The 17,475-nt window shown below is 38.1% G+C and overlaps 1 protein-coding gene across 1 annotated transcript in view; it reads right to left on the bottom strand.

The window, feature by feature from the left end:
- The window catches only part of cln6a (CLN6 transmembrane ER protein a), an 18,340-nt gene extending 1,150 nt beyond the window's left edge, over nucleotides 1–17,190 (bottom strand). The window contains exons 1-7 of the mRNA XM_061887653.1: nucleotides 17,005–17,190; nucleotides 13,466–13,574; nucleotides 13,284–13,382; nucleotides 12,913–13,101; nucleotides 6,072–6,127; nucleotides 2,547–2,669; nucleotides 1–1,013 (exon numbers count right to left, since the gene is read on the bottom strand). The exon at nucleotides 1–1,013 is cut by the window's left edge and continues 1,150 nt beyond it. Of these exons, the coding sequence (XP_061743637.1) occupies nucleotides 743–1,013; nucleotides 2,547–2,669; nucleotides 6,072–6,127; nucleotides 12,913–13,101; nucleotides 13,284–13,382; nucleotides 13,466–13,574; nucleotides 17,005–17,066 (909 nt within the window). The 5' untranslated portion in view covers nucleotides 17,067–17,190 and the 3' untranslated portion in view covers nucleotides 1–742. The remainder of the gene's footprint in view (nucleotides 1,014–2,546; nucleotides 2,670–6,071; nucleotides 6,128–12,912; nucleotides 13,102–13,283; nucleotides 13,383–13,465; nucleotides 13,575–17,004) is intronic.
- Nucleotides 17,191–17,475: the final 285 nt, after the last annotated feature.

Here is a 17,475-nt window from a genome sequence, read left to right as displayed (position 1 = left end):
TTAGTGACAGTGGTTTTCTGAAGTGTTCCTGAGCCCATGTGGTGATATCTATTAGAGATTGATGTCTGTTTTTGATACAGTGCCGTCTGAGGGATCGAAGGTCACGGTCATTCAATGTTGGTTTCCGGCCATGCCGCTTACGTGGAGTAATTTCTCCAGATTCTCCGAACCTTTTGATGATATTATGGACCGTAGATGTTAAAATCCCTAGATTTCTTGCAAGTGCACTTTGAGAAACGTTGTCCTTAAACTGTTTGACTATTTGCTCACGCAGTTGTGGACTAAGGGGTGTACCTCGCCCCATCTTTTCTTGTGAAAGACTGAGCATTTTTTGGGAAGCTGTTTTTATACCCAATCATGGCATCCACCTGTTCCCAATTAGCCTGCACACCTGTGGGATGTTCGAAATAAGTGTTTGATCAGCATTCCTAAACTTTATCAGTATTTATTGCCACCTTTCCCAACTTCTTTGTCACGTGCGTGTTGCTGGCTTCAAATTCTAAAGTTATTGATTATTTGCAAAACAAAATAACGGATAAGCGGAAGATGATGGATGGCTGGATCAGTTTTAACATCAAATATGTTGTCTTTGTAGCATATTACACTGAATATGGGTTGAAAATGATTTGCAAATCATTGTATTCTGTTTATATTTACATCTAACACAAATTCCCAACTCATATGGAAACGGGGTTTGTACCTGGTTGTAATGAAAAGACGTACAAACCTGAACAGACGTAATTCAGTGGGTTTTCTTTATATGTAGTGTGTAGTAGGACCAAGGTTCAGGCACGTACATTAATCCAGGGTACTTGTTGCGCAGCACAGGGTCGTTCCATAGGTACAAAACCCAAAGTGCCACTAGAAGCAAAGTAAGACTGAAACTATAGAACAAGAAATGTCCATTGCTGTCAGGGCTTAAGCCTTTATGTCTCTGGTGAATCATCATGACCCCCATTGCAAAGAAGGTGAGGAGGAAGAGCTCAGTGATTTGTCCTTCTGTGACCAGGTACCTTGCACAAATGAAAAAGGAAAAAGAGAGGAAAAAAAGTTCAGATATCTTGACAAAGAACAACTTAAGAAACAAGCAAACCGGTGAGCAATATTTCACACCATAAATTAGCAGCAAGGAGTGGCATTTGCAGGCTCTGTTTTGTCCAACTAGCTTTTATGTTTTCCTGACAAAAGAAAGTACCAGAATGTTTTATGGGCTAAACTTGAATTCTAGTTCAGATCTACTAAACGTGTTCAGATTATTCTGTATTACAGTGATACCTCTATTCATAAATGCCCCAACTTAAAAGGGCTTTGAGATAAGAGCCGTCTCTTAATAAAGGCCCAAACATATTGAGGTAGAACGTACACAAAACATGCTATATTTAAAGGCCTACTGAAATGAGATTTTGTTATTTAAACGGGGATAGCAGTTCCATTCTATGTGTCATACTTGATCATTTCGCGATATTGACATATTTTTGCTGAAAGGATTTAGTAGAGAACATCGGCGATAAAGTTAGCAACTTTTGGTCGCTAATAAAAAAGCCTTGCCTTTACCAGAAGTAGCAGACGATGTACGCGTGACGTCACAGGTTGTAGGGCTCCTCACATCCTCACATTGTTTATAATGTGAGCCTCCAGCAGCAAGAGCTATTCGGTCTGAGAAAACGACAATTTCCCCATTAATTTGAGCGAGGATGAAAGATTTGTGGATGAGGAAAGTTAGAGTGAAGCACACAAAAAAAAGCGGCGACAGGGGGACCGTTTCAGATGTAATTAGACACATTTACTAGGATAATTCTGGAAGATCCCTTATCTGCTTATTGTTTTAATAGTGTTTTAGTGAGATTGTAAAGTCATACCTGAAAGTCGGATGGCTGCGGTGAACGCCAGTGTCTCTCAGAGAAGCCAAAGAGCCAAGATCACGGCTGCCTTTTTGAGCTGAAGGAGGATGTCCCATAATCCACTGAAGTCTCCGGTAAGAGCCGACTTAATATCACAATTTTACCATCGAAAAACTTGCTGGTTGACGTAGAGAAACATGTTCGCTTGACCGATCTGTGTTAGAGCTTCACAACAAACAAAGAAACACCGGCTGTGTTTCGGTGCTAAAGGCAGCTGCAATCCACCGCTTTCCACAAACATCATTCTTCTTTATAGTCTCCATTATTAATTGAACAAATTGCAAAAGATTCAGCAACACAGATGTCCAAATTACCGTGTAATTATGCGATGAAAAGAGACTACTTTTAGCCGTGTGTGGTGCTGGGCTAATATGTCCGCTACAACCCGAGCCGTCACGCGCACGCCTCATCATTCCGCAACGTTTTCAACAAGAAACTCGGCAGGAAATTTAAAATTGTAATTTAGTAAACTAAACCGGCTGTATTGGCATGTGTTGCAATGTTAATATTTCACCATTGATATATAAACTATCAGACTGCGTGGTGGGTAGTAGTGGGTTTCAGTAGGCCTTTAAGAGCTTTGTTTCAAACTCAAGTAATTTTTTTGTTTGTTTGTTTGTTTTTTAAGTAGAGGAGGCTACTAACCAGTAATAGAGTGCGCTGGGTGTAAGTAACAGCTGGCCTTTGACTGGGATCTTCTGCTGCTCTGTAGCCTCAGTGAAACATCCGGTGAAGTAAATGAAGAGAATGACAAAGAAGGGAATATACCTGAAACATAAAACATGTACTCTTTTAAAACCTACTGAGGAGACCGGCCATGTTTTTTTCTTGTAAAGGAGACAATTCTATATCACTAATTGTGTCTGACTTCCCATCACCTACATAACATGTTATTCTACTGACAGTAAAGACAACAATATGACTAATAAATTATTCACTGAAATCGAATTTAGTCAAGCGACCAACTCAAGGTGACTGAAGGTTATGCCATGCAGGTAATTAACTTGCATTGTATTGATTTTTGAGCAGCCACACTTTGTTAGCGCTCTTTTATCTCGGGCATTTTTCAACACACACAACAGAAGGATATTACAGGTGGTCCTTGTGGCGGTTCGTGTTTCGACGCATTCTCATAAATGATTAATAATGCACAAAAGGAGGACAAGATACGTGCACGAGATGAAAGAATACACAGGCGGAGAAAAACTTGATTGATTGATTGATTGGGTTGAGTTTATTTCGAACATGAACACACTTACCGTATAATAGATTACACATCATTTCATATAATTTATTTTTACATCATGTCCAAAAAATGTCAGAAGAAGCAAATCTTTTTAATCCTTTCCCTTTCCCACTTCAGAGCGTTTACAAATACTTATGTTCATTTACTGTCTTCAATCAAAATCAATCAATCAATCAATCAATTCCTTTATTGTCATTGTCATAAATAACACTTAAGTCATACATGTCAACGAAATTTCATTTGAGCTTTGTCCAGCGGCATAGAAACTGCATTAATGTGCAGGTTGACCATAGTTTACAGTTTAGCATTTGGCTTCTTTTTGTAAACAAAATTACATCAGTGAATGATTAATAGAGCAGTTCTTGCAATATATAATTAATTCAGTCATGATAAACACAATGAGATGAAGAATATCCTGTTTTCAATAAGGTTGAAGGTATTTCTCTTCTAATGATCAACCAACCCACTGCACCATGTAGACATTTCTTGCCCTGATGTGGGATCAGATCCGAGGATGTCCTTTTGGTTTGTGCAGCCCATTGAGACCTTTCTGATTCAGGGCTATATAAATAATATTTTCTCTATTGTTTGACAGACATACAAATAAGTGTGTATGAAGAACACGAGTCAAAATTACACTCATATCTTCCCACCGCAAAGTATGCAAAGTATGTTTGTCGCATTGTTTCTTGATTGCAGAACATGTCGAGACCATTCTTGGTAATAATCCAACTCAACATTCTTGATTCAAACCAATTATCGCAATATATTATTTGGTATATAAATTATGATAAAACCTTTATGGTGCCAACATATAACGTCTACACAGAGCAGAGCACGTAAGCGCGGAACTAGCTTAAAAAGCAGATTTTGAAAATATCGATTCTGAAAATGTTTTCATCGATTCAGAATCGTAATAAATAAGAATTGGGATATGGCCGTACGTCAAAAGCTTCAGGCACCCCTAGCTCACCTATCTTAATATTAAAAATGTCATTTAATTCTTATACTTGGTATTGACACGGACACAATACGAGACAATGCCTATCACAATACTTGATTCAAAGATACAATACAGCAGGGGTCACCAACCTTTTTGAAACCAAGAGCTACTTTTTGGGTACTGATTAATGCGAAGGGCTTCCAGTTTGATACACACTTAAATAAATTGCCAGAAATAGCCAATTTGCTCAATTTACCTTTAATAAATAAATCTATATATATAAAAAAAATTGGTATTTTTGTCTGTCATTCCGTCGTACATTTTTTTCCTTTTATGTAAGGTTTTTTGTAGAGAATAAATGATGAAAAAACACTTAATTGAACGGTTTAAAAGAGGAGAAAACAGGAAAAAAATTATAATTAAATTTTGAAACATAGTTTATCTTCAATTTCGACTCCTTAAAATTCTAAATTTAACCGAAAAATAAAAGAAAAAAACAGCTAATTTGAATGTTTTTTAAAAAATTAAAAAAAAAAAGAATTTATGGAACATCATTAGTAATTTTCCTGATTAAGATTAATTTTAGAATTTTGATATGTTTTAAATAGGTTAAAATCCAATCTGCACTTTGTTAGAATATATAACAAATTGGACCAAGCTATATTTCTGACAAACACAAATCATTATTTCTAGATTTTCCAGAACAAAACTTTTGAAAGAAATTCAAAAGACTTTGAAATAAGATTTATATTTGATTCTAAAGATTTTCAAGATTTGCCAGAATATTTTTTTTGAATTTTAATCATAATAAGTTTGAAGAAATATTTCACAAATATTCTTTGGCGAAAAAACAAAATCTAAAATGAAGAATTGTATTAAAATATATTTATTATTCTTTACAATAAAAAATAATTTACTTGAACATTGATTAAAATTGTCAGTAGAGAAGGAAGGAATTTAAAAGGTAAAAGGTATGTTTAAAAGGTAAAAGGTATGTTTTTAAAAGTCCTAAAATCATTTTTAAGGTGGTGTTTTTTCTCTAAAATTGTCTTTCTGAAATAAATGAATTTATTTAAACAACTAAATGAATTTATTTAAACAAGTGAAGACCAAGTCTTTAAAATATTTTCTTGTATTTTCAAATTCTATTTCAGTTGTGTCTCTCTTAGAATTAAAAATGTTGAGCAAAGCAAGACCAGCTTGCTAGTAAATAAATACAATTTAAAAAATAGAGACAGCTCACTGGTAAGTGCTGCTATTTGAGCTATTTTTAGAACGGGCCAGCGGGCTACTCATCTGGTCCTTAAAGGGCTACCTGGTGCTCACGGGCACCGTGTTGGTGACCCCTGCAATACAGTATTGCAATAATTTTGATACGATAAATTGTAATATTCAACATGCACTACTTCACTGATGAATCTAAAATACAAACTGTATATATGTACACTAAATGATGATAATAATGTATTGGACAAATTGAGTCAAAAAACAATGTAACTCAATTGATCCATTTCCATTCATTGCATTTGTACAAAAAAGTGGATCAAGTTTTTTGGAGTTACATTTCCAAAAATGACATTGAAAATAAATACTCAATATTAAGACATGAAATAAATCAATATTATACTGTTAGAGTACATACTGATATATATAGCAATATCAATATTTCTTCCCACACAATTACAGTTAAAATCATTTGTTGATTGAGCCTCAATGATGGCTATAGATTGCTTCAATTAAGGCATGAATGCCTTAGAAAACCAAATTTCCTTTGATCATTCCGAGGAACAAAAAGATTGCCATAATAATGTAACATGCGCACACACGGCGCACAAAAATACCTAAATGTCGACTTAAATAATTTGGTATAAGTGACGACTTACACCAATACTTGACTTATATTGCCGTCGTAGGAACAAAACCTGGACGTGTACCAAGGACCACTTGTACAGTTCTTGCAAAAATAGAATAAATGGCATACCACATTAAATGTCCAAGGTGTTCATCGTAGTAATACAGCAATTCAAAGGAGTCAATCTGTAAACAAATGTAATGTCAGAAGAATTATAAAACTCTTAATTTCTAATTACTTTAGTTACATGTAGACTTAATACAGCTCATCTATTAACTTTGCTGTTCCTTGAGCAACAGTGACGCCTACTGCTTTTCTGTTTTGGGTGCACTTCCAAATGTGATTTTCCTTGATCTATGACAGGGGTCGGCAACCTTTACCACTCAAAGAGCCATTTTGACCTGTTTCACAAAGTAAAGAAAATAATGGGAGCCACATAACTCTTTTGAAATTTATAATAAAATAATACTGCATACACTTTTTTTTTGCTTTGTCCTATGTATAAACCACGGGTCTGAGACACGCGCCCCGCACTTCAATAAGAAAATTTAATGTTAGTGCGGCCCGCGAGTTTTATATGAATGCCGCTTGACAGCAGCACACCTGCCAATCCTCCCAATTTTCCCGGGAGACTACCGAATTTCAGAGTAATTATTCTCTCGAATGTACGCTGGTGTTCACCCAATGAACAATAATAAGGGCGTACAATGATGGCACTATCACTAGCGCCCTCTACAGCCTGTACAAATAGCTTGCCAGCCCATGAATTGTCTGATGAGGTTATTGAAGACACACGTCAGAGGCTGCAAGGCATCCTTATTCAACAGCAACACAGGTTATATTGAGGGTGGCCGTTTAAACAACTTTAGCACTCTTACTAATATGCGCCACACTGTGAACCCACACCAAACAATAATGACAAACACATTTCAGGAGAACATCTGCACTATAACACAGCATAAACACGACAGAACAAATACCCAGAATCCCATGTATCCCTAAATCTTCCAGGCTACATTATACACCCAGCTACCACCAACCCAACCCCCCGTGCATCGGTTGAGGTGGGCGGGGGTGTATAATGTAGCCCGGAATAGTTAGGGATACATGGGATTCTGGGTATTTCTTTTGTCGTGTTTATGTTGTGTTATAGTGCGGATGTTCTCCCGAAATGTGTTTGTCATTCTTGTTTGGTGTGGGTTCACAGTGTGGCACATATTAGTAAGAGTGTTAAAGTTGTTTATATCACAACCCTCAGTGTGACCTGTATGGCTGTTGACCAAGTATGCCTTGCAGTTGCCTATGCATTCAGATAGAGGTCGCATCCAAAATGTGACCGGCCGGCCGGCACGCAGGTAGTATGGCGAGAATCATGGCGCAATGATATGTAGAAAGGGTGTTAGAGCCATTGTCATCACGGCACGCCCTCAAAGTTGATGTCTGGGTGAAAATCGAAAAATGTTAACCCGGGAGATTTCTGGTAGAGACACTGAGATCTGGAAATCTACCGGACTTTTCGGCAAGTATGCGGCTGAGCCACATCAGAGTGGTCAAAGACCCAAATGCGGCTCCGGAGGCGCGGGTTGCCGACCCCTGATCTATGATCATCAAATTGTAGGGTCAATTATACAATATTAAAAACAAATAATAATCATGACTTACATTTTGAACTATTTATCTTATGTGGCATACACATTTTGAGTTGTTTTACATTTTTGTACAGTAGGTACAGTACAGTTTTGGAAACTATTATAAGTAGCCTCTTGATTTTTGGTCTAAAAAGGTCCAAACTTTCCTTTTCTAATATAACATGGAATTTTTTAAAAGGGGCTTTTCATTGCCATACACACTTAATGATGGCACAGCTGGTGTAAAATGTGTTTACTGAGTATGTCCTCATTCAATATATACAATGACTTAGTATGAAATTGCCCTGAACGCAAACAGTAATTATTGTTCATTGTTTTCCTTGATAGTTTTTCGTTTCCCTCAGTAGGTAATGACCAAGTGCATCAATATGGACGACAAAAGCGATCTGTTTGCTATGTTGGTAAATTTCACCAGGATAAATATTTACTGTTTCTATTCAAATGCGGGGGATATTTGTTCCGCACAATGGATGATTGTTGCTTTTAATTGTCTGCTGTCTGTGCTCTCAATATGTTTAGGAGAACTCAGTTTGAAATGAGTGGTAACAAAAAACTCTAAATAACCCAGATTAATTTATTTATTTGTAGACAGTACTGGGGATCATGTGTGACATTGCAAAGTCCCCAAACTGGGAAATACCTGTGTGGCGGAATGAAAAGGTGACACAAATAAATATGTGTGTCTACATATGTAATAATAATAATAATAATAATAATAATAATGGATTATATTTATATCGCGCTTTTCTAATATTAAATACTCAAAGCGCTCACAGAGAAGTGGGAACCCATCATTCATTCACACCTTGTGGTGGTAAGCTACATCTGTAGCCACAGCTTCCCTGGGGTAGACTGACGGAAGTGTGGCTGCCAGTTTGCGCCTACGGCCCCTCCGGCCACCACCTATCATTTATTCATCAATTATTCACCAGTGTGAGCGGCACCTAGGGCAAGGGTGAAAAGCCCAATGCGGCCCCCTGCGATAGATTTAAACAACTTGTGTAATAATGGCTTCTTTATGACATATCGCAAACTTTTTCGGTCAAGCAAATGCTCTCAAGTTAATACACGAGTCATATTGCCATTTACCCAACCTAAAATGATTTAATAACTACTGCAGGTGCCACCTTCTGTGACTGAATAACCAAAAGGACATTTAGCCTTTTATGACATGAGGAAAGAGTGTTTGCACAAGGTAAGGGTTACATGGATCCGACACAAAGACATGTGGGAGTGATGTTTCACTCAATATTAGCCATACCCAAAAGCACACACTCTCTTTTGATGTTATACAACAACATTGTCATCTTTAGAGGCATCATGAAAGTGTGCCTTTCAGTATCCATACTTCAAGAAATCATATTTTCTTATATTGTTGAAGCGAGTGCATTTTCAGTATGAGACTAACAAAAACACGGGTTTCAACACCAAGTCACATTTTGCTGTCAACTGCGGGACTTGATACAGACAGGTGGGTGCCTCTCCAAAACAGCTGGAGAACCATCTCAAAGATGATCAGAAACAAGACGCACCTGAGCTCAATTTTCAGCTTCATGGCAAAAGCGGGAATACTTAAGTTTATGTGATTTATTGGTTCTTAGTTTTCAAATCACAAAAAAAAAAACCATGTATTTAATGTTGTCATAATAGGTCGCATTTTGAAGAGGGAAGTGACTAGTTCTATTTTGGAGTAAGGCTGTAACATGAGATGTTACAATGTGAAGCAATGTAAATATTTTTCATATGCGAACACAAACATATGTATATTTTTTAATCATATACATTTGCATATACGGCATTGAGCTTCATTGGAATGGTTTCAGCATTTTTCTTGCAGTGGTACCTTGGTTTTCATATGCCCCCCTTTTCACATGATTTAGTTGAATGAAAAATTGTGTATGTGGAATATCTCACGTGTTGCTGGCTTTGCTTTTTTTGGCACTTTGATAAAGAAGGTGAGAAACTCTATTGAATATTTTTCAAGAAATAACTTGTGGCAAAGTTCGAAGGTGGCGTACATGTGGCTCTCTGTTCCTTTCCCCCCCTTCTCCGCTCATCGCAGTCCTAACCAATCGCCATTATCCATTCCATTTTCTTCCGCTTATCCGAGGTCGGGTCCCGGGGGCAGCACCCTAGCAGGGAAGCCCAGCCTTCCCTCTCCCCAGCCACTTTGTCCAGCTCTTCTCAGGCCATCCTGAGGCGTTCCTAGGACAGCTGGGAGACATAGTCTTCCCAACGTGTCCTGGGTCTTCCCTGTGGCCTCCTATCGGTCGGATGTCCCCTAAACACCTCCCTAGGGAGGCGTTCGAGTGGCATCCTGACCAGATGCCCGAAACACCTCATCTGGCTCCTCTCGATGTGGAGGAGCAGCGGCTTTACTTTGAGCCCCTCCCGGATGAGAGAGCTTTCACGCCCTATCTCTAAGGGAGAGCCCCGCCACCCAGCGGAGGAAACTCATTTCGGCCGCTTGTACCCGTGATCTTGTCCTTTCGGTCATGACCCAAAGCTCATGACCATAGGTGAGTTTGGGAACGTAGATCGACCAGTCTTCAAAAAATGTCAAATAGACGTTAAATTTAAATGGTTTAATGGGTTATACTTGTATAGCGCTTTTCTACCTTTAGGGTAGTCAAACCGCTTTGACACTATTTCCACATTCACCCATTCACACACACACTCACACACTGATGGCTGGATGCAAGGCCCTAACCAGGAGCAAGGGTGAAGTGTCTTGCTCAAGGATACAACGGGCGTGACTAGGTTGGTAGAAGCTTGGGGTCGAACCACGAACCCTCAGGTTACTGACACGGCCACTCTCCCAACAGCGCCACGCCGTAGTTGGGGCAGTCTTGATGTTTCACATTCGATACGATACAGATATTAGAGCTGTGAGTATTGGCTGATACCCACAATAATCCCATTTGACACGAGCACAAATCATATGACATACTTCTTTTTTTTTTATTTTGCAGTTCGGAATGTTAGAAAAGGTTTGATTAAGTGAAATTACACAATAACTGCTGTCTTTAATTAAACTGAAGTGGAAATAATTGTGTTAATGGTGACACCTAGTGGTCACAATAACTCGAAAAATGAAGCTTAAGAGATAGACTCCAGCACTCCTTGCAACCTAGTGTGGGAAAAGCGGTAGAAATATGGATGGATGGATGACGCATTAAGCTACATTATGCGGACACGTTTGTTACTGGATACTTTCTAATAAGCTTTTGCCTTGGATACTTTATATGTAATAGGCAACTATCATGTTTTTATACTTGTTTACATCAACAAATTGCAATTTTGTTCAATCAAGGACACTTATTACGTATGTCTAGATCAGGGGTCACCAACCTTTTTGAAACCAAGAGCTACTTCTTGGGTACTGATTAATGCAAAGGGCTACCAGTTTGATACACATTTAAATAAATTGCCAGAAATAGCCAATTTGCACAATTTACCTTTAATAAATAAATCTATATATATAAAAAATGGGTATTTCTGTCCGTCATTCTGTCGTACATTTTTTTCCCTTTTATGGAAGGTTTTTTGTAGCGAATAAATGATGAAAAAAACACTTAATTCAACGGTTTAAAAGAGGAGAAAACAGGGAAAAAATTTAAATTACATTTTGAAACATAGTTTATCTTCAATTTCAACACTTTAAAATTCAAAATTCAACCAAAAAAAGAAGAGAAAAACTAGCTAATTCGAATCTTTTTGAAAAAAAAAAAATTATAATTCATGGAACATCATTAGTAATTTTTCCTGATTAAGATTAATTTTAGAATTTTGATGACATGTTTTAAATAGGTTTAAATCCAATCTGCACTTTGTTAGAATATATAACAAATTGGACCAAGCTATATTTCTAACAAAGACAAATCATTTTTTCTTCGAGATTTTCCAGAACAACAATGTTTAAAGAAATTCAAAATACTTTGAAATAAGATTTAAATTTGATTCTAAAGATTTTCTAGATTGGCCAGAATATTTTTTTTGTAAATTTTAATCATAATAAGTTTGAAGAAATATTTCACAAATATTATTCGTTAAAATGTATTTATTATTCTTTACAATAAAAAAAATAAATTTACCTGAACATGGCTTTAAAATGTCAGGAAAGAAGAGGAAGTAATTTAAAAGGTAAAAAGGTTTATGTGTTTAAAAATCTTAAAATCATTTTTAAGGTTGTATTTTTTCTCTAAAACTGTATTTCTGAAAGTTATAAGAAGCAAAGTAAAACAAATAAATTAATCTATTTAAACAAGTGAAGACCAAGTCTTTAAAATATTTTCTTGGATTTTCAAATTCTATTGGAGTTTTGTCTCTCTTAGAATTAAAAATGTCGAGCAAAGCGAGACCAGCTTGCTAGTAAATAAATACAATTTAAAAAAAATAGAGGCAGCTCACTGGTAAGTGCTGCTGTTTGAGCTATTTTTAGAACAGGCCAGCGGGAGACTCATCTGGTCCTTACGGGCTACCTGGTGCCTGCGGGCACCGCGTTGGTGACCCCTGGTCTAGCTTGTGTGCTATTGTGTGCTTAGCTGCTGTGTTGTTGCCAGCTCCCTAGAGAATAGTTTACCATGACTTGACGAAAATACAAGAAAATAACAAACGTGTGCCTTTTGGATGTTAACTGGCTGTCCACCTTTGCACAAGTAAACACGCTGCAGGACTGCTGCTATGAGGGCAGGATATAAGCCAATATCCACCAATATTTGTTTATTTTGCTGAAATCAATATCGCATTGGCACACCCCTAATTAAATGTTCATTTAATGTTCAGGGACGGCGTGGCGTAGTGGAAGAGTGGCCGTGCGCAACCAGAGGGTCCCTGGTTCAATCCCCACCTAGTACCAACCTCGTCGCGTCCGTTGTGTCCTGAGCAAGACACTTCACCCTTGCTCCTAATGGGTGCTGGTTAGCGCCTTGCATGGCAGCTCCCTCCATCAGTGTGTGATTGTGTGTATGAATGGGTAAATGTGGAAGTAGTGTCAAAGCGCTTTGAAACCTTGAAGGTAGAAAAGCGCTATACAAGTACAACACATTTATCATTTATTTATTTATTTATCCATGTCGTATTGTATGTCATTCTGATGCATTCCACATAGTTATGGATTCCTAGAAGGGGTGAGTGGGTTCATGGTATTTTGCAGTGGAAAAAATTGCTTTGGTTATCATACAATTACGTTTTCGTCTGACCTTTTAGAACAGATTACTAATGAAAACCGAGGCACCCCAGTGTTCTATAATCTTTGGACCCCCTTGCACTACAAAACAGCACACAGTATATTTTACTCCCACAAATGTTATCATCCTTACCAGCGAGGCAGGTTTTAAGTCTTTGATGATCGGATTTTCTCTGACTGACAGATGGAGCTGGTAGCCACTCAGGATGAGTCTGTGGTTGATGGAGTCTCCCACCAGGTGGATGCTGGCTCCCATGACAAAAGTAATGATGCACAGGTAGACTGCTGAGCCAGGCAATGCCCTTGGACTGCGGTCAATCAACTAAAAGTGACAATGGCCTGATAAAATAAGTGCGGTGGTACAGAATTTGGCCAAAAATTTCATTCAGATCTAGTTGGCTGTCAGGTTTAAATCAACACTTACATCACATTTATTACTAAGTCTGTGAATGCATCTTTGATTTTTTTTTTTAATAAAGTTGTATTTAGAGAGTTCACACTTACCCTCAGCATGAGGAAGGGTGTTATCACATTGTAGGCCATGTGGAAATAGTCTCCGGCGCTTGGTTTATTCAGTGGGAACCACTCGAGTGGAAGCATGATCTAGAATGTGTGGGTGTAGCAGGTGCCGATTTCCTCATACACATTTCAGAAACTATGAATCAGGTCAACATGGACTTCCTTACCATGACAATAGGCCTTCCGAAGTCTAGAATCCAGTTCTGCAGGGTCAGGTAAAGCCACAAGTCGAAATGGAAGCCTGACTTCTTCTTCTGTGACATGCTTTCACTGGTGCTGATAAAACAGATGAATGCGATCATAATACAGTGCATTTTATTAAATACCAAACTGTATGTTTTTAACAATGGAACTCAGTATCACATCTGTGAATTCCAAATGTCTTAGTGTTTCTGCTTAAAATACAAAACCCAAAACCAGTGAAGTTGGCACGTTGTGTTCGTAATTTAAAACAGAATACAATGATTTGCAAATCCCTTTTAATTTATATTCAATTGAATAGACTGCAAAGACAAATTATTTATTGTTTGAACTCAGAAACGTTTATTTTTTTTGCAAATAATAACTTACAATTTAATGGCAGCAAACACATTACGAAAAAGTTGGCACAGGGGCATTTTTACCACTGTCTTACATGGCCTTTCAATTTAACAACACTCTGTAAACATTTGGGAACTGAGGAGACCCATTATTGAAGCTTCTTATGTGGAATTATTTCCCTTTCTTACTTGATGTACAGCTTAAGTTGTTCAACAGTCCGGGGTCTCCGTTGTGGTATTTCACGCTTCATAACGCGCCAAACATTTTCAATGAGAGACAGGTCTGGACTACAGGCAGGCTAGTCTAGTACCCACACTGTTTTACTATGAAGCCACACTGTTGTAACACGTGACTTGGCATTGTCTTGCTGAAATAAGCAGGGGCGTGCGTCCAAGATAACATTGCTCGGATGGGAACATATGTTGCAGCTAAACCTGGATGTACCTTCCAGCATTAATGGTGCCTTCATAGATGTGTAAGTTAACCATGTCTTCGGCACCAATACACCCCCATATCATCACAGATGCTGACTTTTAAACTTTGCGCCTAAAACAATCCGGATGGTTCTTTTTCTCTTTGTTCCGGAGAACACTACGTCCACAGTTTTCAAAAACAATTTGAAATGTGGACTCGTCAAACTACAAAACTCTTTTCCACTTTGCATAGTCCGTCTTAGATAAGCTCGGGCCCTGCGAAACAGGCGGAGTTTCTGGGTGTTGTTGATGAATACCTTTCGCTTTGCATAGTAGAGTTTTAACTTGCACTTATAGATGTAGCGACGGAATGTAGTTACTGACAGTGGTTTTCTGAAGTGTTCCTGTGCCCATGTGGTGATATCCTTTACACACTGATGTCGCTTTTTGATGCATGACCACCTGAAGGATCGACGGTCCGTAATATCATCGCTTACGTGGAGTAATTTCTCCAGATTCTCTGAACGTTTTGATGACATTACGGACCGTAAATGATGATATAGCTTGTTGAGAAATGTTGTTCTCCAACTGTTCGAAAATTTGCTCATGCATTTGTTCACAAAGTGGTGACCCTTGCCCCATTCTTGTTTGTTAATGACTGAGCGTTTAACGGAATCTGCTTTTATACCCAATCAGGGGACTCACTTGATCCCAGTTATCCTGCACACCTGTTGGATGTTCCAAATAAGTGTTTGTAAGCATTCCTCAACTTTATCAGTATTTATTGCCACCGTTCCCAACTTCTTTATCACGTGTTGCTGGCATCAAATTCTAAAGTTAATGATTATTTGCGTAAAAAATTTGTTTTTATCAGTTTGAACATCAAATATGTTGTCTTTGTAGCATATTCAACTGAATACGGGTTGAAAATGATTTGCAAGTCATTGTATTCCGTTTATATTTACATCTAACACAATTTCCCAACTCATATGGAAACGCTGTTTGTACTATGTATAGTTCAAGATTTACGGTCATTTGAAAACATCACTGCACATCATAATGGCAGCTACATTTTCCATCTTAAAGGCCTACTGAAACCCACTACTACCGACCACGCAGTCTGATAGTTTATATATCAATGATGAAATATTAACATTGCAACACAAGCCAATACGGCCGGTTTAATTTACTAAATTGGAATTTTAAATTTCCCGCGGAGTGTCGTGTCTAAAACGTCGCGGTATGATGACGTGTGTAGCGGACATTATTTTCCAGCCTGATCTAAGCTATAAGTAGTCTGCTTTAATCGCATAATTACACAGTATTCTGTTGCTGAATCTTTTGTAATTTGTTCAATTAATAATGGAGAAGTCAAAGTAGAAAGATGGAGGAAGGAAGCTTTTAGCCTTTAGCCACAAAAACACAGCCAGTGTTTCCTTGTTTAAAATTCCCGAAGATGAAGCTTTACTATGGATCAGAGCGGTCAAGCGAACATGGATCCCGACTACATGTCAACCGGCAGTTTTTGGTGACAAAATTGTGGTAATAAGTTGCCTCTTACCGGAGGCATCAGCGGAGCTTCCGTCCTGCTGCAGCTGCCCTGACTTCCCTCAGAGACTGGCGTCAACACACCCGTTGCCACACCCCTCCGACTTTCAGGTAATATTTAATCTCACTAGAACAATAGCAACAAAATAGGCAGATAAGGGATTTTCTGGAATTATCCTAGTAAATGTGTCCAATAACATCTGAATCGCTCCCACTGCAATCGCCTTTTTTTATTTTTTTCTAGTCCTTCACTCTAAATTTCCTTATCCACGAATCTTTCATCCTCGCTCCAATTAATGGGGAAATTGTCGCTTTCTCGGTCCGAATCGCTCTAGCTGCTGGTGGCCATGATTGTAAACAATGTGAGGAGCCCTACAACCCGTGACATCACGCGCACATCGTCTGCTACTTCCGGTACAGGCAAAGCTTTTTTATTAGTGACCAAAAGTCGCGAACTTTATCATCGATGTTCTCTACTAAATCCTTTCAGCAAAAATATGGCATTATCGCGATATGATCAAGTATGACACATATAATGGACCTGCTATCCACGTTTATATAGGAACATTTCATTTCAGTAGTCTTTTAACGGGCCGCATATGGCCCCCGGGCCTTAATTTGACCAGGTCTGTATTAGTACATTGTTTGACTTCTTTGCTTAATCCATTCCATAATTTCACTCCACATACATAATGCCCACATATGCAGTCCTCTCCAAGGTTTCTCATAGTCATCATTGTCACCGACGTCCCACTGGGTGTGAGTTTTCCTTGCCCTTACGTGGGCTTTACCGAGGATGTAGTTGTGGTTTGTGCAGCCCTTTGAGAGACTAGTGATTTAGGGCTATATAAATAATCATTGATTGATTGATACTGATGATATATTAAATGTTATAAGTGTTGTACGTGCAAAAATGTTTATTCCCCAAAATATTATATTTCTCAGTGCTTGTTGAGGAATAATTGTTGTGGGTTTCCATCCAACCATTTCCTACCGCTTGTCCCTTTTGGGGGGTTTTGCTTTGTGCATAATTTTAGCTGCGTGCAAATCCACCAAATCATAGAATGTCAATATTTTTGATTCAATAACTAACAGGCAACGTGTGGGTTTTAATCCCGCACAAATTACAACATGTTTATAAACTAATAATACATTGTTGTTAGTCGAGTTAAGCCAAGTTTAGCCGCGACTTTAATTCAACCAACCTGTTTGTTGTTTTGCTTTCAAAATTCAACTCGTTGAGCCGACGTTGCCGTAATGTCTGCATTTTCGGTGCCTTGTCTTGTTAAAGGTGCAATGTTTTCGTGGACAAAAGTCGCAGAATCACTCTTTATAAGACATCTTTTTGTCACGAGTCGTTCTTTTCCTGTTTACAGTGCTAGTGTCCCGCCTTCTGGGGGTTTCAACCAATCAACATGCAGTTTAGATGCGCGGCTTCTTTAAAAAAAAAAAAACTTTATTTAAACAACAGAAATTGCGTCTTCAAGACCAGTGGTCCCCAACCACCGGGCCGCGGCCCGGTACCAAGCGGTACCAAGCGGTACCGGGCCGCCGAATAATTTTTTATAATTTTTTATTAAAAAATAAATAAATAAATGAATAATATATTTTTTATTTTTTCAATTTTTTTATCAAATCAACATAAAAAAACACAATATACACTTACAATTAGTGCA

Source organism: Nerophis ophidion, linkage group LG25 (genome assembly GCF_033978795.1).
Source record: "Nerophis ophidion isolate RoL-2023_Sa linkage group LG25, RoL_Noph_v1.0, whole genome shotgun sequence".
Taxonomy (NCBI): domain Eukaryota; kingdom Metazoa; phylum Chordata; class Actinopteri; order Syngnathiformes; family Syngnathidae; genus Nerophis; species Nerophis ophidion.
Note: the sequence above shows the minus strand (reverse complement) of the source record. Positions and strands in the feature narration are given on the sequence as shown.